Raw genomic sequence first — 18177 nt, forward strand, 5'->3', positions numbered from 1 at the left:
AGTAGCAGTGATGACACGTTCAGGTTCCGTTCTCCAAATGCTGGCAAATACTGAATATATTTTGGTGCTCCTTCTGGTGTTTGTCATACATGGTCTTCTAGAGCATACAGAAATAAAAATAAATGGTTATGCTTAAAAGTAGGGGCATGGTCAAGCCCACTACAGGCACACTACCCATACATAGAGGTATCATTTATAGGACATTAGAGCTTGTCTTGAAACTTGCCTTCTGTTGTGTACACTCAGTACATCAGGCCATTATGGGGGCTGGGAGGCAGGAACATGACACCCATAACTCTGCCTTACATTCTGTGCTTTACATTCTTAGGCAAGACCTTATTGATAAAATATGTGTTCTTCTGGGGAGCTAAGTTGTACTGGTTTCAGCTTTTTTATAATACCATCTTGCTGCCAACATTTCTCCTTTCGTTGTATTTATTGGATCTACAGTTCCATAGAGTGGAACCTCACAAGCTCTATGCCTCCATGGGTAGAAAAGAGTGGAAGAGATTTTGGCTGATTGGGCCTCCCCACCCCCACCTCCAACCATCTGTGTCTCTCTTAAAATAAACCCACACTATTCTGGAAGCTTTCGGATCCTCCAGAACAGCGTGAGGGGCTGAGTGTGTTGAGGCTGCAGGCCAGAGTTGGTATGGGAGAAAATCATGTTCTGTCCATGGAAGCACCCAGTTTGCAGAGCAGGTGCCTACACTGGCTCTGACTCACTTCCGCAAATGAATCTAACCCTGTGGGTATTAAATGCTAATCCTACTCAGAGTAGACCCACTGAGGTTAATGGGCATGATTTACTCAGGCTCATTAATTTCAGTCTACTAAGAGTGGCATTTAGTTGAATTTATTTATTTACGAGTTTATACTGTTTGTTAATCTTAGCCTAAAGTCATGTACCAGATTAACCAATAGTAGTCAGGAAGGTGCATTGTGGCACCAGGGAGCAGTATTCTGTTTTGTTTTTCACTTTACAGAAAATGGTATTGTGCATTCTTATATTATCCTGTTTTATTTCTCCAAAGCCAATATGGCCCAGTTTAACCAGAGGCTGAACCAAATACCAAATGATTACTATTCAAACCGTAACCAGCCAGGACCATCAGGACCACCAGGGCCCCCTGGACCTGCTGGGCCACCAGGAGAACCAGGGGCTGGGGGCAGGCCAGGCTTCCCAGGCACACCTGGCATGCAAGGGCCAGCTGGAGAAAGAGGTGAGTTGTACTATAGATGTAGAAAATGGGTGTGTGTGTTTCGTCATCCTAGGTCAGCCGCTGTCAATCCTTTGCTAATCCTTCCATCTAATAACATCCACAGGACAGCCTTTAAACCAAACAGAATGTTTTAGTATAAAAATGGCCTGCATATGCTAAGTGGTTCATTAGATGAATAAGAGCAATATTTTAAAATGTGCTGTTAATTATATGCTTCACAAGCACGGAAAATTATTTCTTCAGCATCACTTTCACAATTACGTGGGTTGCTTCCCTTTTCTTTTTATGTGTGCTTTAGGGCTACCTGGAGAGAAAGGTGAAAGAGGGATTGGATCACAAGGACCACGAGGTTTGCCTGGGTCACCAGGTGAGTTTTCTGCATCACATGGCAGCAAAAAACCGTAAAAGATAATATTGACAGGCTTTATTGTGTATGCAAGTAAAATTTGATCAAAATGAGCATCAAGTCTGTTTAGCTTGTATCTAGCCAGACATTTTATATTTCCCCCCTCCTATTTGATGGGAAATAAAATGTTATGTTAGCCTTTTGACTCACAATTAGGTTTTATTTGCAACTGTTGTGCTCTCTTTCAGTTGTAAATTACTCTATAGTATAGTTACAATTTAGGATAGAATGTAGGGCCTTCACAGTTACTTTTTCTATCAGTACAATTTTGATCATTTACCGATGTCCTGGCAAGAGTAGTCAGACTGTCTTGGCGCTTCTGTCTTCAATTTACTAGTTGAAGCATACCTTTCTTCATTACAAGATCCATAAGAATTTTGCAACAAATTTTAGCTCCACTTTGTTAAAGCTCTCAACATTTCTGTTAACCATGAATATAACTTGTTCCAAAAAAAACACCCCATGATCTCATCCATTCTAAAGCTGCAGGGTAGCAGAACTGAAGCAGCCCTACACTTTAATTGAAATTTAGTGTGCTTGTCTAATGCAGAAGTGCCCCATGAGATCCCTGTACCATACACAGGATGGATATAAACCACTAAGCTCAAATCTTGCCACAGCAGTTTTCTGTGCATAAAGACCTTAAAATTAGGGAAGCAACTAATGATGAGTTACATCTTGGGTTCCCTGCGGTCGCTTCATTGACACCATATGTAGAACCCAAGTGGAAACATTTCTTAACCATATGTCTGAGTCTAGACTTCAGTTTTGACAGTCACTTTATCAGACTGCTGCATGTTGAATTATATAGATATATTATCTTCCTTTTCCTTCTATAATTAGGTCCACAAGGAGAATCCAGAGTTGGCCCTCCAGGTTCTACAGGCTCACGGGGACCACCTGGGCCACCTGGCCGTCCTGGTAACTCAGGTATCAGAGGTCCCCCTGGGCCTCCTGGATACTGTGATTCATCCCAGTGTGCTAGCATTGCTTACAATGGTCAAGGATATCCAGGTAGGTTACTGAGAACTTAAACTTAATTTTGTACCTCATTGATATGCCAGTTCCGTCTGAATTGCTTTGTGGAAGGAGACCTTCTAGTATAATGAAATGAATCCAGCTCAGCTGTTCAGTAGTCATAACTGAGCCAGCCTAGAACTAATAATTCAGGTGCTATTAAAAGTACTTTTTTGGTATTTACTGAACTACCCCAGTTTGATATGTGTTTTGTGTTAAGGGGAAAATATTACCTTTCAGAAGCAGTTTATTTCTAATAAATATAGTGTTAGAAAAGTATTATCTTTGCTTAAGGATTTAAATGACAAATTTCTTCTTCTTCTTCTCCTTGTGCTCCTCCTCCCATCAAACTACTTCTTCTGAACAAGGTTGACCTCTCCATCTAAAGTAAAAAGAACACAGTTGTTTGCCATTTTGTGTCTTTCTGATTAATGTTGGGATTATCTATACAAAATTAGTACCTGAAATCTAATATCCTGAGAACAAATGCTATTCTTTGGTACAGTGCAGACAACTGAAAAAAGTCATCATAGCACAACTTTGTGTTGGGTTAAATTCCATGGCATCTATGATTATATTACTCAATGGCACACATTTCTTCTGAGAAGAAGCAGTTTCAGACAGTGAACTGCCAAAGGAACAAAAATGCTGGATAGCTGTGGTCACTGGGGCACCAATGAAGCAATCCTATACGTGTCTACTCTGAAGTAAGCCCCACTGAGCTCATTGGTGCTTACTCCCAGATAACTGTATTGGATTGCAGCCAAAGTCACTGTAAACTGGGAAGGGGATGAGTCCCAAAATTGTGTGTGCCATATAAATCTAGGGCATCTCTCAAGAAAGGAGTTCAGGCTCACGGTATCAATAGTTTGTTGTGTGCACTGTAGCACCTTATAATTCATAAACTTGATATGTTGTTTGCCACTATCATAATGTGCATGTATACATGAATGAATATATATATATATATATGTACACACAAATTCATGGACTTTGAGCTAATGAATGAAACAAATTTTATAGAGTAATCATGCAGAACTTGCACAAGATCAACAATTTACATGAATTAAAAATAAATGGGAAACAATATTGCAGTGCTCTCCTTCCCAAGAGAAGCCTTGTATACATATATAGATATATGCATATAATTTAACCCTCCATAGATGGATTTAGCTGAATGAATATATATATATTGCACAGCTGTTTGACCTTGGAAAACTAACATCCTCTTTGACCTGTTTCAGGTTCCGGCTAACACATTTTCTAAGTCGCCAGTGCTGCTTACAGTTTGAAAACAATGAAAATCCTGTTTCTGAGATGTTTGCGCACGTGCTTATTAGGAAGTGAATCTGTATGGATATTTCACATAGATAATGGCTAACTGAACACCATAAGATGGGGAGATTCTTTTTTTATACACTTACTAACAAGTCTTCTTGAACATGATAAAGGACAAAGATGTTGGTAATGCCAGAGGGGAAAAGTCCATCTTCCTATCCTTACTTTTTTCTCCAACCCCGTACCTAAAAAGTCCCTAAAAGACTCAGTTGCATTGGAGACTTATAAAACTACTAACTAGTGAATTTAAGACCATGATACATTTAACTTCATGAAAGAGAAATGACTTAATGTAAATAGTAAACTAATTGTGGCTTGTAAATGATTTGTATGGGATCATGTCTGCTAAAATTAGTTAACATTACCATCATGCTTTTGCATTTAAGCCTGCTGCTGCTGCTTTTTACTGTGTGCTGCCATAACCACTCTGAAACTTGTTGAAACCTCTCTCTCTCTCTGGTGCTTGTCTTCATCATTCTCATCATCATCTTCCTATCTGATTCAGGGCATGGGTTTTTTTGTATATGTAATCTTCTTTAAAGAACTCAAAAACACAATTACTTTTGCTTCTGGTCCTCCTGCAGTGTTAGGTATTTCTCCAGCACAGCTATTACTCAGTCCAATATAAGGAACACTGTCATGAAATAATATTTACTGAATATGATCACCACTAGTCATACTTTTTGTAGATGCCTGCCATAGTAGAAAACTATTTTTAAGAAACAAAAACAATGAAGACATGTGAGTTTTCCCTTCTTGACTCAACTGAAAGCTAATTAAAGAAGTTGGCAGGTTAAGTTCTAATGTAAAGGATTAATAAATTGTGCACCAAGGTCTGATTCAACTGATGTTAAGTGTTGAGGTTTCATTGCAACAAGAAGTTGGTTGTGATTAACTTTTCCCATTGCTTTAATGTGACTTAGTTACATTAGTACTAAAGCCTAAATGCTTCTTTATAAAGTTACCCAAATTTCAAGGCATCATATTAACTAATTTTTATCCAAAGTAGACCCACTGAAATTAATGGTGTTAACTAATTAATTGTAATGGGTCTAATCTGAACAAAAGTTAGTTGACTATGACCCACTATTAGTTTTCTTTTTATAGCATTGTATTTTTGAAACTCTCATTACATTTTACACCAAGTTTGTTTTATACCTTTTCCCCTTACCCCCAAAGAAACTAAAAATAATTGTTGTATGTACTCTGTGTACAATTAATGTTAGAGACTAAGTGGCAGTCTTGTGCTTGCTTGCTTGGGATTGAAGTTCCTTTGAACTCAGGGAGACTTACTTTTGAGTAAATATGATGGGGTTAGGCTATATCTGAGCTCTGGTGTACAGTTAGGGTGATCTTGCACAAGAAGCCCTTCTCATTCACTTCAAGGGCAAGGAGCAGTTGCACAAACAGCTCCCTTTTTCTGAAGGGAAAATCTTTATGTGTATTAGAATTCCTGCAGTAATCATTGGCTTAGTATCATTTACTTGGAAATAAGTTGCTTTTTATGAAAACTCAGTTTGCAAGTAAATGTACTTAGGGTCATATAGATTTACACCCCAGAATCACTAAAATGAAAATATTTAATTTTTTTAAAAAATATGTGGATTCAAAGGCATTTGATAACTATAATGTTCAATCGGACGACTATTTTCAACCAGAGCCATATGCACCTGAAAGTGGACCTTATCCGCCTGAAAGTGACCCCTACATAGTACCAGTGGAATCAGAAAGAAGAGATGATGAATATGAGGACTATGGAGCAGATATGCATTCACCTGGATACCCCGAGCATATGCGCTGGAAAAGATCGTTATCAAGAAAAGCAAAAACAAAACCATAAATGATTGACTTCCTTACCTTTCCCCTCTCTTTGGCTGGTGGTTTTTGTTGTTGCTATTCTTACATATGTAGATTCATCGGGAATTGGTTGGATGTGCCTATTTCTCCACCACCGTTTCTATTGCTTCTTCTGAGGGTATCATGCTTATGTGGGAATAGCAATAAAACGTTACCATAGATTTCATTCTTGCTCTTACAATGCTTGTAAAATACCTGAGCTTGCAGCAGCTTCATAGAACTTTAACAAGTGCATTAAAATTACCACAGGGCTGCATTATCTTTAAGTAAATTAAAAGAAAGAAAACCCTACACAGTTGCTGCCAGCGATCTAAAGGCTGGATGCTTCAGCAATGGAGCTTGCTTTATGCTTTTTCACCTCATCCATTACTTAACTCACACAGTTCAGTCACATGACAAATCTGCAGTCTAGTGAAACAAAAAACTCTGCTTTTGATGTGTTCAGTTTCTCCTATCCTTGCTCATATCTTGCCGGGCATATACTGCTCTTATACATCTCTTTAACAACCACAAATCTTAAATAATGTAGCTGACATCATTGTATCAACTGGATACAGGTTTTTTTTAAAAAAAGAAATAATGGCTTAAAAATGGCTTTTAGAGACATTAACATTTATGCCAAATTGCAGTCAATCCTGCAGAGATGGAATTGCATGTTTGTGTTGTATATTTAGTATGATTCCCCTCCCCCCCCCAGAATATAATGTTTCGTAGTTATCAAAAAAAAAGCAGTTGGAAATTGTTTGCAAGACTATGGATATAGAATTGCTGCTTTTATATTTTAACTGCAAATTGTGAATTTCACTGCCTTATATTATTTATTTCTGAAACAAAAGAGGCATTTTTCAATAAAACTACTGAAAATTTATATAGGCTGTGCGTATTATTGCTGGGAGGCTTCCAACCTTCAGAGGTTTTATTGTCATGGGAAATAAATCAACAGAAACATTAAACTACTTTCAGAATAACCTTTTTACATATAAAACTTGCAGCACATTGCAGTTTAGAATGGTGAACAATGAATACTAGATTGTGTTACAGGCTGAGGTCAGCATTATATATCAGGCAGTAGTTTCCATACTCTGATGGTATAATACTTCATTTCCCTGCTCCATGGAGGCCCCAACCATGATAGAATTAAGATAGTGGTTCCAAACTCAGGCCATGTACATTTTTCACATAATCTATGAACCCATGGCCTCTATACAAGAATAATAGCTCTCACATTGCCACTTCTGCAGCCAGGATTTCCAAGACATTAGTCTTTAGAAAAGAATCCCATGCAGGTGAAAAGTGAAAAACAAAACTGGCAAGCATGTAAATGATTGAACTTTCCCCCCTTTCTTGATTGTATCACCATTGAAAATTACCCACTTTGAAGCTGCTTTTCCTTAATGGTTACACTTTTCCGTTACACTCCGAGACTAGTTTTAAATGGGAATAGACAAATATTAAACAGAGAAGAGATCTGCCATTGGCTATTAGCGACAACAGACAAATGGAATCTCCAAGTAAAAAAATTGCGTCTCTCTGATAGGCATGGAGGGCAAATTTGTTTCACTTTTCATTTTCATGCAAACCCACCTAAGTTACACTTCCTGAACCATAAAAAACAACAACAACGTAAAGGACCCCTGACAGTTAAGTCCAGTTGCGAATGACTCTGGGGTTGTGGCACTACTCATTGCGCTTTACTGACCGAGGGAGCCGATGTTTGTCCGCCGACAGTTTTTCCAGGTCATGTGGCCAGCATGACTAAGCCACTTCTGGCAAATTCAGAGCAGCACATGGAAACGCTGTTTACCTTCCCACCAGAGCGGTACCTAATTATCTACTTGCACTTTGATGTGCTTTCAAACCGCTAGGTTGGCAGGAGTAGGGACTGAGCAACGGGAGCTCGCCCCATTGCGGGGATTCAAACCGCCGATCTTCCAATCGGCAAGCCCTAGGCTCAGTGGTTTAGACCACAGCGCCACCCGCGTCCTTGGTTCCTGAACCAATACACAACCCAAAATGCAGCTATCCTTTGATGGGTGAAATTGAGAGATGGGAGCTTATTAGAGGAAAGGTGAATTATAAATGAAAGTGTGTGTGTATCTGCAGAGCAGATACATATGTACAGTAGTCATATGGGAACATAACTACTGTTTTTCCCAATTATGGAGTGAAATCCAAAGTTCATCTTACTTGGAGTACAGGCATTACAATTAATGGACATACACAGGCTTATGTTGAATATGAGTTAGTTATCACCCACAGTTCTTTTACTAACAAAGGAAAACTTATCTGAGAGAGGTTGCCCAGCTATCATGGAGTTGCTTTGGATGCTACGCAGGGCTGGGGTTTGGGAAGACTAAGTACAAATGACTTCTATCAATAATATCAGGAAAATAATATCAAGCAACACTTGCTATCAACAACACTCCTGCCCTAAGTGACTGCATCTTACATGTGCCATTTTCCCAGCCCACACTTCACCTATCCAAAGGAAGAAGGGCATGAAGACAAAGTGTCCTATTGAAACTTAGCATGCCTTGTACTGCAGCCATGAATCTGAGCAGGGCACTGCTCCAGAGACATGCAGGTTTCCTTGATCATCCCTAGCCCTGCAGCTGATGGTTGAAGCTGTCAGATGTGAGAGTGCTGGCTCCTGCTGGATTGGGTACATAAGAATATAAGAAGATGTTTCTGAATCAGACCAATCCTGTTCTCACAATGGCCAACCAAGATGTCTATGAGAAACCCTCAAGCAGGACTGAAGTCCAAGAGCATTCTCCCCTCCTGTGGTTTTCAGCAACGGGTATTCAGCAGCATACTGCCTTTGAATAGTGAAGCAGAAGGAACCCTCATAGAATCAGAGTTGCAAGTGATCCCAAGGATCATCTAGTCTAACCCTCTACAATGCAGAAATATGCAGCTGTCCCATACAGGGATCGAACCTGCAACCTTGCTGTTATCAGCACCATGCTCTAACCAACTGAGCTATCCAGGCTGAGACTAGTAGCCTTTCGTTTTAGCCAGAGTCACTAGATTATGCACTTGACTGAATCATAATTATGAAAGGCTTGTTGCTCAGTTTCCTCCAATATGATTGCTGCTCTTGTTTCATCTTGTAGTGATCAAAGCCCGCAGCTACACCTGAGAGCTTCATGCCAAATTACACCTTAGCTGTAGGCCATGAAACTGGTTCTCTTCCAAATATTAGGAAAGAGACCCTTTTGTGCAAGCAGCCTATGAAGATCTCTGGATTGGGGCCAAGATCTTCCACTCCGTCTCACACCAAATGCTCACCAACATAGCAAGTGCTGAACTCCCAAATATTCTTGAAATTAAATTGTAACAGTGAAATTACTTTTGGGCGTAAAGTTAATAGTTTCTGGTATGCCCCACCCATTCCTAATTCTTCTCATCATAAGAAATATTTAACCTATTTCTTTAGATTCATCTTGGCATGTGGAGTCATGTTACACTTAAATTCCTAGCTTTGCAGATTTTCCTCCCTACTCATCATGTTGCCTTTAGAGTATCCACCACTCTTCTCATGGTACTGCAATGCTATTCTGGGTACTAAAGGGCCCATTCAACCCTGTCCTCAGGCTTGGTATAGTCTACACCAGCAGCAGCTCTCCATAGTGTCAGGCAGGAGTATTTTCAAACCCTACCTGGAAATGTTGGAGACTGAACATGTCACCTTCTGTTTGCAAAGCAGATGTTCTTCCACTGGGCTACAGTCCTTTCTTGGCCTTCTCAGCCACACAATTGCACAGGGAAACATTGGCTTGAATCTAAGCCGAGCTCTGTACATGCACATATAGATGGAATTATTCCTATGATTAGGGCAGCATGAAACAAATGATGCATGAGCCTAGTGCTGGCAGCTGCCTCTGTATACAGAAAAGTTCATGTGAAACTTTCTGTATACAGTCATAGTCCCTTATCTCCTTGCATGCATGGGGAAATCTCACCAGATGAACTCATACCCTCCAAGTGTCCCGTTTTAAGCGTGACACCACAGATTGTCAGAATCAGAAGTCTGATTCCAATGCCGGATGTTCCGTTTTGACTCCTGTGCTCTTTCCATGCCAGAGTGCAGGACCAAAAGACGGGTGTTTTTTGGTTCCACGCTGTAGCATGAGTCAGGTGCTCATAAACAGGACCAAAAAACAGAAGGAAAACTCCATGTGTCGCCACTCTTCTTCCTACTTCTGTCACAGCACTTCCAGAAGAATGTCTGCAGTGCTTGGCTGCCCTAACCTAGCAGCATCTGCCAGTGCTGTGCAGGCTGATGTGACCTCACGCCAGTCCCTGCTGTGTCTCCTGACCAGGGGCCTAGGAAGGGGGGCAGTGGGGGGGCGACCTGGGTGTCATCCCTGACGGGAGTTACAAAATCCCCCTGGGTGGCTCGCCCTGCCCCCTGAGTGGCCAGCATGTGACAAGGTGACCAAGCAACTAGCTCCACTGCTGCTCCTGACACCACGCAGGCCGGTGCATGAGGAATCCATTCTATTTATGGTTGTCACTTCAGAAAACCAAACTGCTCCTGCATTCTATGTGCAGCTGTGCACATAGAAATCTAGCAGCGTAACTATTTCACTGTCTTCCATCAAAAGCTTTACCTGTTGCATTTAGATCTGTTGGGTGGCTACAGAAGATGCAACAACAGGAAAGAAGCAACATGTTATCCCTGTCAAGGATGGCAACTCATGGCTACATGAGAAAATAAGCTGATGGGCAGCTGGATCTCCAGCTCATCCCCCTGCCTCCATGCACTATAAGTATAGAGAGAGCACTGCTCAGTGCTCTTTTATACCAGACTAAATGTTCTCTAGGGACACGGGTGGCACTGTGGGTTAAACCACAGAGCCTAGGACTTGCCGATCAGAAGGTCGACGGTTCAAATCCCTGTGACGAGGTGAGCTCCCATTGCTCGGTCCCTGCTCCTGCCAACCTAGCAGTTCAAAAGCATGTCAAAGTGCAAGTAGATAAATAGGTACCGCTCCGGCAGGAAGGTAAACTGCGTTTCCGTGCACTGCTCTGGTTCGCCAGAAGCGGCTTAGTCCTGCTGGCCACATGACCCGGAAGCTGTACGCCGGCTCCCTCGGCCAATAAAGTGAGATGAGCACTGCAACCCCAGAGTCGGCCACGACTGGACATAATGGTCAGGGGTCCCTTTACCTTTACCTTTTTAAATGTTCTCTCTTCTCCCATTGCCAGACAGCTCAGCTGCAGAAACAGAAGTACCCACCGGCTATATTTCTTAAAGAGAGTTTCACTTCCATAAAAGAAACTATGATTAAACTATAAACAGCTCCATCAACCATAGGATGCAGCAATTTGATTCAAGTGTGATTTGACAATTCTTCCCTAGGGCTCTAGGGCTCTTTCCTGTCAGAGAGAAAGAGATATAGAGCAGTCAAGTGCTCAGGGCACTCCGGCACTTTGATGAGAAGGGTGGTGCATCTCTACAAAAACGAAGTCCAAGGTTGCTTCAGCTTGCTTCCGGGCTGCAGGCTGCAGTCCTTTTTCCAGGTGCAGAACATTCCCTTCCCACCCCTTTGGTCAATATGAGCATGTTAAGTAATCACTCGTTTTCCCAGTGCATTAAGAGGAGGAGCAAAGCTCCACCCCAATTCCTGCCTGCTTATTTATGGAAGGTGGTATTAATCTGTCAGTTGCTCACCCTATCCAACCTTTGCAAAATGCAGCACGATCGGCTCAAGACAGAGGGCGTGTTCATATTATTGGTTTTAAGCATAGTAAAAATTCTTTTTCTTCCATAGCTCTTCCTTTTTGCTGCTGCCCCCCCCCCCCGGCCAGCTGTTCATATCAACACATGCACACATCGGGGTGGCGTGGTGGTTGACTGGAATGTCTTTATCCCTTTAGGACTCCAATTGGTGTGAAACTGGTTTGAGAAACAATGCATTAAAGTAGAGACTACATATACATTTTGGTTCTGTAAGCAAACATTAAAAACCCAACAATGGAAATGCAGCGGGTGCGAACACAGTCAAGTTTTGTCACATCTAAACAAGAGGATTATCTACTGTGTTTCTTGCCAGATATAATTGCCCCAATCCAGATACTAGTAAGAGCTTGCAGGTCTTACCCAAAGGATGATTTGCAGGAGGGGAGAAGGATTTGTCTACATCAATTTTTCTCCAAATAATAGTTGGAAATGGTGGGAGCTTCATCAGATTTGCAGGTGTGGTAACTATGCTGAACTTATGTTTGTTTGCTCCTGTACTTCTCTGTTGCTGAAACAGGAGAAGATGGGATTCTGCAAAACAAAGGCATGGGATGGATGAGAGGCAGTTGCTGCTCAGCTTTTCATTAAGTTTAAGAAAAGCCCTGCTGGATCCAGCTAAAGGCCCTTAGTCCAGCAATCCTGTTCTCCCAAAGTGCCAGCCAGATGCCCATAGGAAGCTTGCAAGCAGGACATGAATTCAGTGACACACTCACCACTTCCAATTCCTAGCAATGGGCATACGGAGGCTTACTGTTGTTTATGAACCACCGTTGACACACTTTTACCCTCAAGCAGACTTAATGCAGCTCGATCCAGGAAATGTTAAGCATTTGTAACAGTGCAGTCCTAACCAGTTTAGCTGCTCTGAGTGGTACAGGAGCACTGAAAGTGCAGGGCAGAATTTGAACTTTTAAATAAATAAAGTGCTCAGCATCAATCTCTATTATATTCAAAGGGGCTTCTTCTCAGGTAAATGCACTTGATTGCATCCTCAGTGGGAGCATTCAGACAACACATCATTCTGCAGACTGAAGTGGAACCATCCAGACAATGTTTTACCAGCTGATTTTGTTGTTGGTGTGAGAGTCATGGAACCCGGGGCTGATATATGGGGGTTGGTGGGGAGGGGATATGCATTCAAGTTTCCAATTTAGTTCTGAAAATAATTGCAACTTCCAAGGATACAATAAGTGTTCCCATCAGGACAGAACTGAACTGCACGGAATTTAAATTATCTTCTTAGATAACATAAAACAGGGCAGCCTACTTAAATAGCAAGCCAAACATTACATGAAATGAAAACAGATCCTGTTTCAGACAGGTAATTGCACGCACATAGATGCTGCATCTTGGTCTGGCGGTTGCATTTGACTCAGAATTCATTAATTCAGTGCGGTACTTTTGTCTAAATCACCAAGAATGAGTAATCGTGAATAGGTAATAAATCTGCGGTGCAGATATCTGTTGGTAACACAATTGCTTCCCGCAAATTTGTTTGGAATTGAGGCTTAAACTAGGGGTGTTCTTAAACACTGGATTCTTTGAAGTGGCTCACCCTGTCACAAAAGGATCGCCCAGTGAAAATGGTAATCCCAGCTGTGCTTATGGTGCTACTACAAAGTTCCTTGCATAAATATAATGATTTATACAGAGAGCCTTCTGTTCTGAAATGGTGACTCACTGGGTATATGATGCGGTGTCTCTTCTTTAATCTAATATGATTATATTACTCATATTTTGATCATCTCACTCTAAACCATTGTGTTCTTCCATTCCCACCTCTGAAGCCTGACTTATTACTCCATATATTCAACTCAAAGGGCTGCACCAGGAAAACTCCCTTAATCCAAAAGAATCCATGTAGTCAGGACAATAACAGAGTCATCCTCCTTCCTGATGGCATAAAATGTTGTGATTCTTTCCACAGGAATGTCTTTTGGGCATGGAATACAGCTTTTTATGGGCCTAAAATGATTTATGTGACTTTCAAAAGAGGATTGCCGAAGAATGGCCAACCTTTCCTTGCCAATAAGAGGCATCCTATTTCTACACCATTTGCAATGGAAGAAGATTTTGCTCAACGTCACTGAAATGATTAAAAAAAAATAAAAATAGAAGACTGAGCCCCTTTCCCTTTCAGTCATAAATTCACGTGTTTATTCCTTATTTATTACATGATGAATATATTACACCCTTACTCAAAGGGCAGTAATTCCATGGCCAGCCCTTTCATGAGATGAGATGAGTTTTATTTTTATTTTGTATGGCACTTCCGCCTGAAGTGCCAATTTGAAGCTCTCCAGTGAGTCAGTTTTGCATATCTGTTTTTCAGGAGCACAGTCTACGTAAGAGAGTTCCAAATGATATGGATATCTCAAACAGCTTGAATCAATTCATCTTGGGCAAACTGAACCCATACCCCTAATTTCTCTTCTCATTTGTATACACTGGAGTGTCACTGTGCCTAATCTTATCCATGGTACTTTGGGATGTGATAGACTCATCTGCACTTTGATTTCACTTGCAGCACAGACAAACCCAGCTTTTAGAGCAATTATACAAAAGACAGTCCCCAGAGTTAAAGAAACTTACTCATGAGGTAATTCCTACCATGACCACATTAAAAAAAAAAAACCAGATCAGTTGCCTTTATTCTTTTACCCACTGAACACTTTTCAAAACTTGAGCTATATTTGGCTTTATATACTGCCAACAAGCCTACCTCCCCACACCCTGAAACTGCTCTACACTTATGACCAGACCTAAGATTTCACTCCTGTTTGAGAGGAAAGGCTTTTGGCTGCAAACTTGATATATGTATGCACATTAGTGTCTGTGTGCAGGGAAGGGGGCCTGGGTCCATATTGGTGGGTATCTTCCAGCATCTCACAGATGGAATTAGAAATATTTTATTACCTACTTTTTAAAGTCAGTTGATTTTATCATTTTCAAATATATATTTCATGCTTTATGGAAACTGCTTAATGGTTGCTTTTAAAATTGAGGGACATATAAACCTTATTTATATATAAACCTTCAGAAGACATCTGAAGGCAGCCTTGTTTAGGGAAGCTTTTAATGTCTGATGCATTACTGTATTTTAATATTTTGTTGGAAGCCGCCCAGAGTGGCTGGGGAAGCCCAGCCAGATGGGCGAGGTATAAATAATAAATTATTAAATAAATAAAACGAATGCTTGAAACACACAATACCACAGATCAATTAGTACACTTTGTTAGTACACATTGTTGGCTTATTTAAATGCTTACAAGTCACCTCCCTGGCCTTGGTGACCACCGTGGAAACACAAGACAGCACGAGATGGATCTTTGTTCTAATCCAGATCTGGCTGTATGTTTTCAATTGGCCCATTTAACTCTGGTGGGCAGTCCTGCCTTGTGGACCAGCCACGAAAATTCCCAAGAGCTGGCTAAACTCACGTGCTCAGGTTGCTGGCCAAACGTGAGGGGACGCAACTACTGCCCACCCAGGAAAGCTATAAGAGGCCATTTTTATCTTAGTAAGCAGACATTGTATGTGAAATGGTAGGCTGAACACTACATAACATGCATTTTGCCTACATTTGTGCTAGACAGGGATGGGTGAACATGTCAGTTTTTGTTTCTCATTTTTCCAATCTTAATTTCAGTTCCCCATCAATCTGCAACTATTTTATAAAAATTCACCAGCATTTTTGTGTGAATTTATCCTAATAAGACACCTTTTTGTATGCACCCCCCCCATACATTCATTTTTGCAAAACTGGTTCCTCTAACATAATGCATTTTTATGTTATTTTCACTAACACGTGCTTTTATATGCACATTATACCCTACTGTATGATATTTTTTTTGTACAGATTGCTTGGCTGATGAACTGCACTGTAAAATTTGGATACATACAAATTTCAAAGCTGTGTTTTGCTTCATTTATTGTTTTGGAAAGTGAAAATTAGATTCATCTTGAAATGTAAACTGAATAAAATCTATCCTCCATCCCTAGTTTAACTTCTAGAGACCCTGGAAAGCAAGTAAACACTGAAGAATGAAAATGCTGGAGAAACAGATTAACAAAAAATGTAACAAGCCATCTATCTCCCCAAACAAAGCAGGAAAAAGGTGTCTCTCTCTCTCTCTCTCTCTCTCTCTCTCTCTCACACACACACACACACACACAGAGAGAGAGAGAGAGAGAGAGAGAGAGAGAGATTGGAGCAGTGATGCATCAGGGAACATTGACTGTCCCTGGTAAAAAGGGACTCTTGAAGTCAGAGGGGCTGGACACAATGTCCTGCCATTACACTAATGACATCCTGCAACATCCTGACATTGGGGGGGGGGGGCTTTGAACATTGAGGAGCCCTGGCCCCCCCCAAAAAGTTCAGCCCCGCCCCCAAAGTGGTGCTTCAGGTTAAGAACAGACCTCCAGAACAAATTAAGTACTTAACCCAAGGTACCACTGTATGAATAATAATTCAGATAAGGTTAGGTGGTCCTGAGAAGCAATTTTAAGACACTAATGCGAACACGAATGGATCACATCTTTGTTTTACACTGGTCTCTGAAGATTCCTATGGAGGCATGCTATTATGTCGTGTGTAAATAAACAAAGCACCTGAGATGGTTTCTTTTGTACACACCGAGGTATGGGTGTAGATTTTGTTGTAGTGAAGCTGGCATACTCCAACACGTAGTGGAATACCTCAACACTGTACACTTTGTGTGAGAGATCGAGATCTTAATTAAAGACTAGAAATGCAAGAAAATGGCACAGGTGGTCATATGGTTCTCTTGCCCCCACGGACTAGATTTAGCAGAACAAGGGTCCTTAAAACCGCTCATCTTCTTCTAGTTTCCTGGTGTGCTGTATAATTCTCGAGTTTCAGTCGAGTTTTCTAGCCAGTGATGACTCAATGGAAAAGGAGAAGGTAGCCAAGTGTTAGTGGAAGTGTCACCCAGTTTATTACACACAAAGTGATTAATTTTTCATTCACTCATCACTCTCTTGGTGTATTGGCGCAGAAAAACATTGTAAGCATATCTTTTAAAACACGAGCCTACACCATTTCTCCCTTTTGCATTGGCAGTCCCTTCAGGAAACACAAAATTGACTCCTATAATCTTACACAACGTCTTTTCTGCAGAACTGCACTAGCCCATACTACAGTTTGTCAAGCTTTCAAGCCCTTTCAAGTGCATGGAGGTTTTATTAAAAAAAAATAGATGGGCTCCTCCAACATCTGACACCTTGCCAGTCAAGTGAGTTCTCACACCTTTTATAGTAAACTCGTAAAAAAGGAGAGAAAGAAATTGCATGAATATTCTCCTAGGTTTTCAAAAGTTCTGACATGAGTCATACAGCTTTCTTAGGCTCCCATCAAATCAGTCAGAAGGCATGTGAGGGCTCAAAAAGTAATCCACAGAAAATGCTTTTTTTAAAGTGAAACACACACACAAATGAGTTTAAATGGCTGCTGTTGGATTCTTTGCGTAAGAACATACAGTTGTGAGATACCTAGACATAAATAGCTCTTCATGAGCTTCCAAAGACTAAATACTCCAGCCAGAAAGCTTATTGTACGACCTTGGACAAATCACTGCCTCCCGGCCTTTGCTACAGCACAGCATTGCTGTAAGAGTAGGGCTGGCTCCAGATATTTGGCTGCTTGAGGCAAAGGAGAAGCTGGAGCCTCCCCTCCCTGTCATATTAGCAAATGAATCTTAGGCCACATTCACACCAAACATTTAAAGCCCTATTATACAACTTTAACAGTCATGGCTTCGGCTCAAAGAATCCTGGGAACTGTAGTTTGCTACACATGCACTGGGTTCAGCCCAACTTTGGTGGGGCCTGGCATGCGAACACTTGTGGGAGTAAGAACTGTCCCTATTTTCACCAGAGGAATGTTGGAGGGTTGGATCTGTCCTCTTTCACGATTTTTCATTGCTGTACTAATGTGATTTGTATGTTTCCTAGCTACTCTCTTAGATCAATCATTTTAAAATATCTCCCAAGAGAGATTACGCCCTTATCCGATACAGTGGTACCTTGGGTTACGAACTTGATCCGTTCCAGAAGTCCGTTCTTAAACCAAAGCATTCTTAAACCAAGTCGTGCTTTCCCATAGCAGCAGGGGACTCAATTTACAAACGGAACACATTCAACCGGAAGCGGAACATGTTCTGCTTCCAAGGCAAAGTTCACAAACCAAAGCACATACTTCCGGGTTTGCAGCGTTCTTAATCCAAGTTGTTCATAAACTAAGCTGTTCTTAAACCAAGGTACCACTGTACTTATAATGTAATGGCATGAGTCCAGAGTCGTCCATGACTGGACCTAATCGTCAGGGGTCCCTTTACCTTTACCTGCAGCATCACCCTGTTCTGAATAATTATCAAGTGCGGCCATATTGTAGCAACAAACCTGGTGAATAATGAAAACAGTCCATCTTAAAACAACACACACATTCTGGATTATTCCAAATATGCACAAAATTTGTTCTGGGTATCATGAAACTCAGTTCCTAAAGCAAGCTTGATTTCTGCTCAGGGAATATTCCTCAAGATTCTTCTAGTGAGTTTGTGGTA

The 18177-nt window shown here is 41.1% G+C and overlaps 2 protein-coding genes across 11 annotated transcripts in view; one reads left to right on the plus strand and one right to left on the minus strand.

Moving 5' to 3' along the window:
- Positions 1 to 6709, plus strand: part of COL12A1 (collagen type XII alpha 1 chain) — a 110615-nt gene extending 103906 nt beyond the window's left edge. For 7 of the 9 annotated variants that reach the window (XM_082218121.1, XM_082218127.1, XM_082218123.1 and 4 more), the window contains 4 exons: positions 1035 to 1223; positions 1522 to 1590; positions 2473 to 2643; positions 5643 to 6709. In XM_082218121.1, the coding sequence (XP_082074247.1) occupies positions 1035 to 1223; positions 1522 to 1590; positions 2473 to 2643; positions 5643 to 5824 (611 nt within the window). In that variant the 3' untranslated portion in view covers positions 5825 to 6709. Of the gene's footprint in view, positions 1 to 1034; positions 1224 to 1521; positions 1591 to 2472; positions 2644 to 3014; positions 4833 to 5642 lie in introns of those variants that run through there. The other 2 variants (XM_082218125.1, XM_082218124.1) reach the window with 2 other exon arrangements.
- Positions 6710 to 11956: 5247 nt separating this feature from the next.
- Positions 11957 to 18177, minus strand: part of LOC309529929 (uncharacterized protein) — a 237682-nt gene continuing 231461 nt past the window's right edge. For both annotated transcript variants that reach the window (XR_014218512.1, XM_082218408.1), the window contains one exon: positions 11957 to 12121. Coding sequence is in view for 1 of the 2 variants with exons in the window: in XM_082218408.1 (XP_082074534.1) it covers positions 12056 to 12121 (66 nt within the window). In the remaining variant the exon portion in view is untranslated. The remainder of the gene's footprint in view (positions 12122 to 18177) is intronic.

Source organism: Podarcis vaucheri, assembly GCF_965113315.1.
Source record: "Podarcis vaucheri genome assembly, chromosome: 3".
Lineage (NCBI taxonomy): Eukaryota > Metazoa > Chordata > Lepidosauria > Squamata > Lacertidae > Podarcis > Podarcis vaucheri.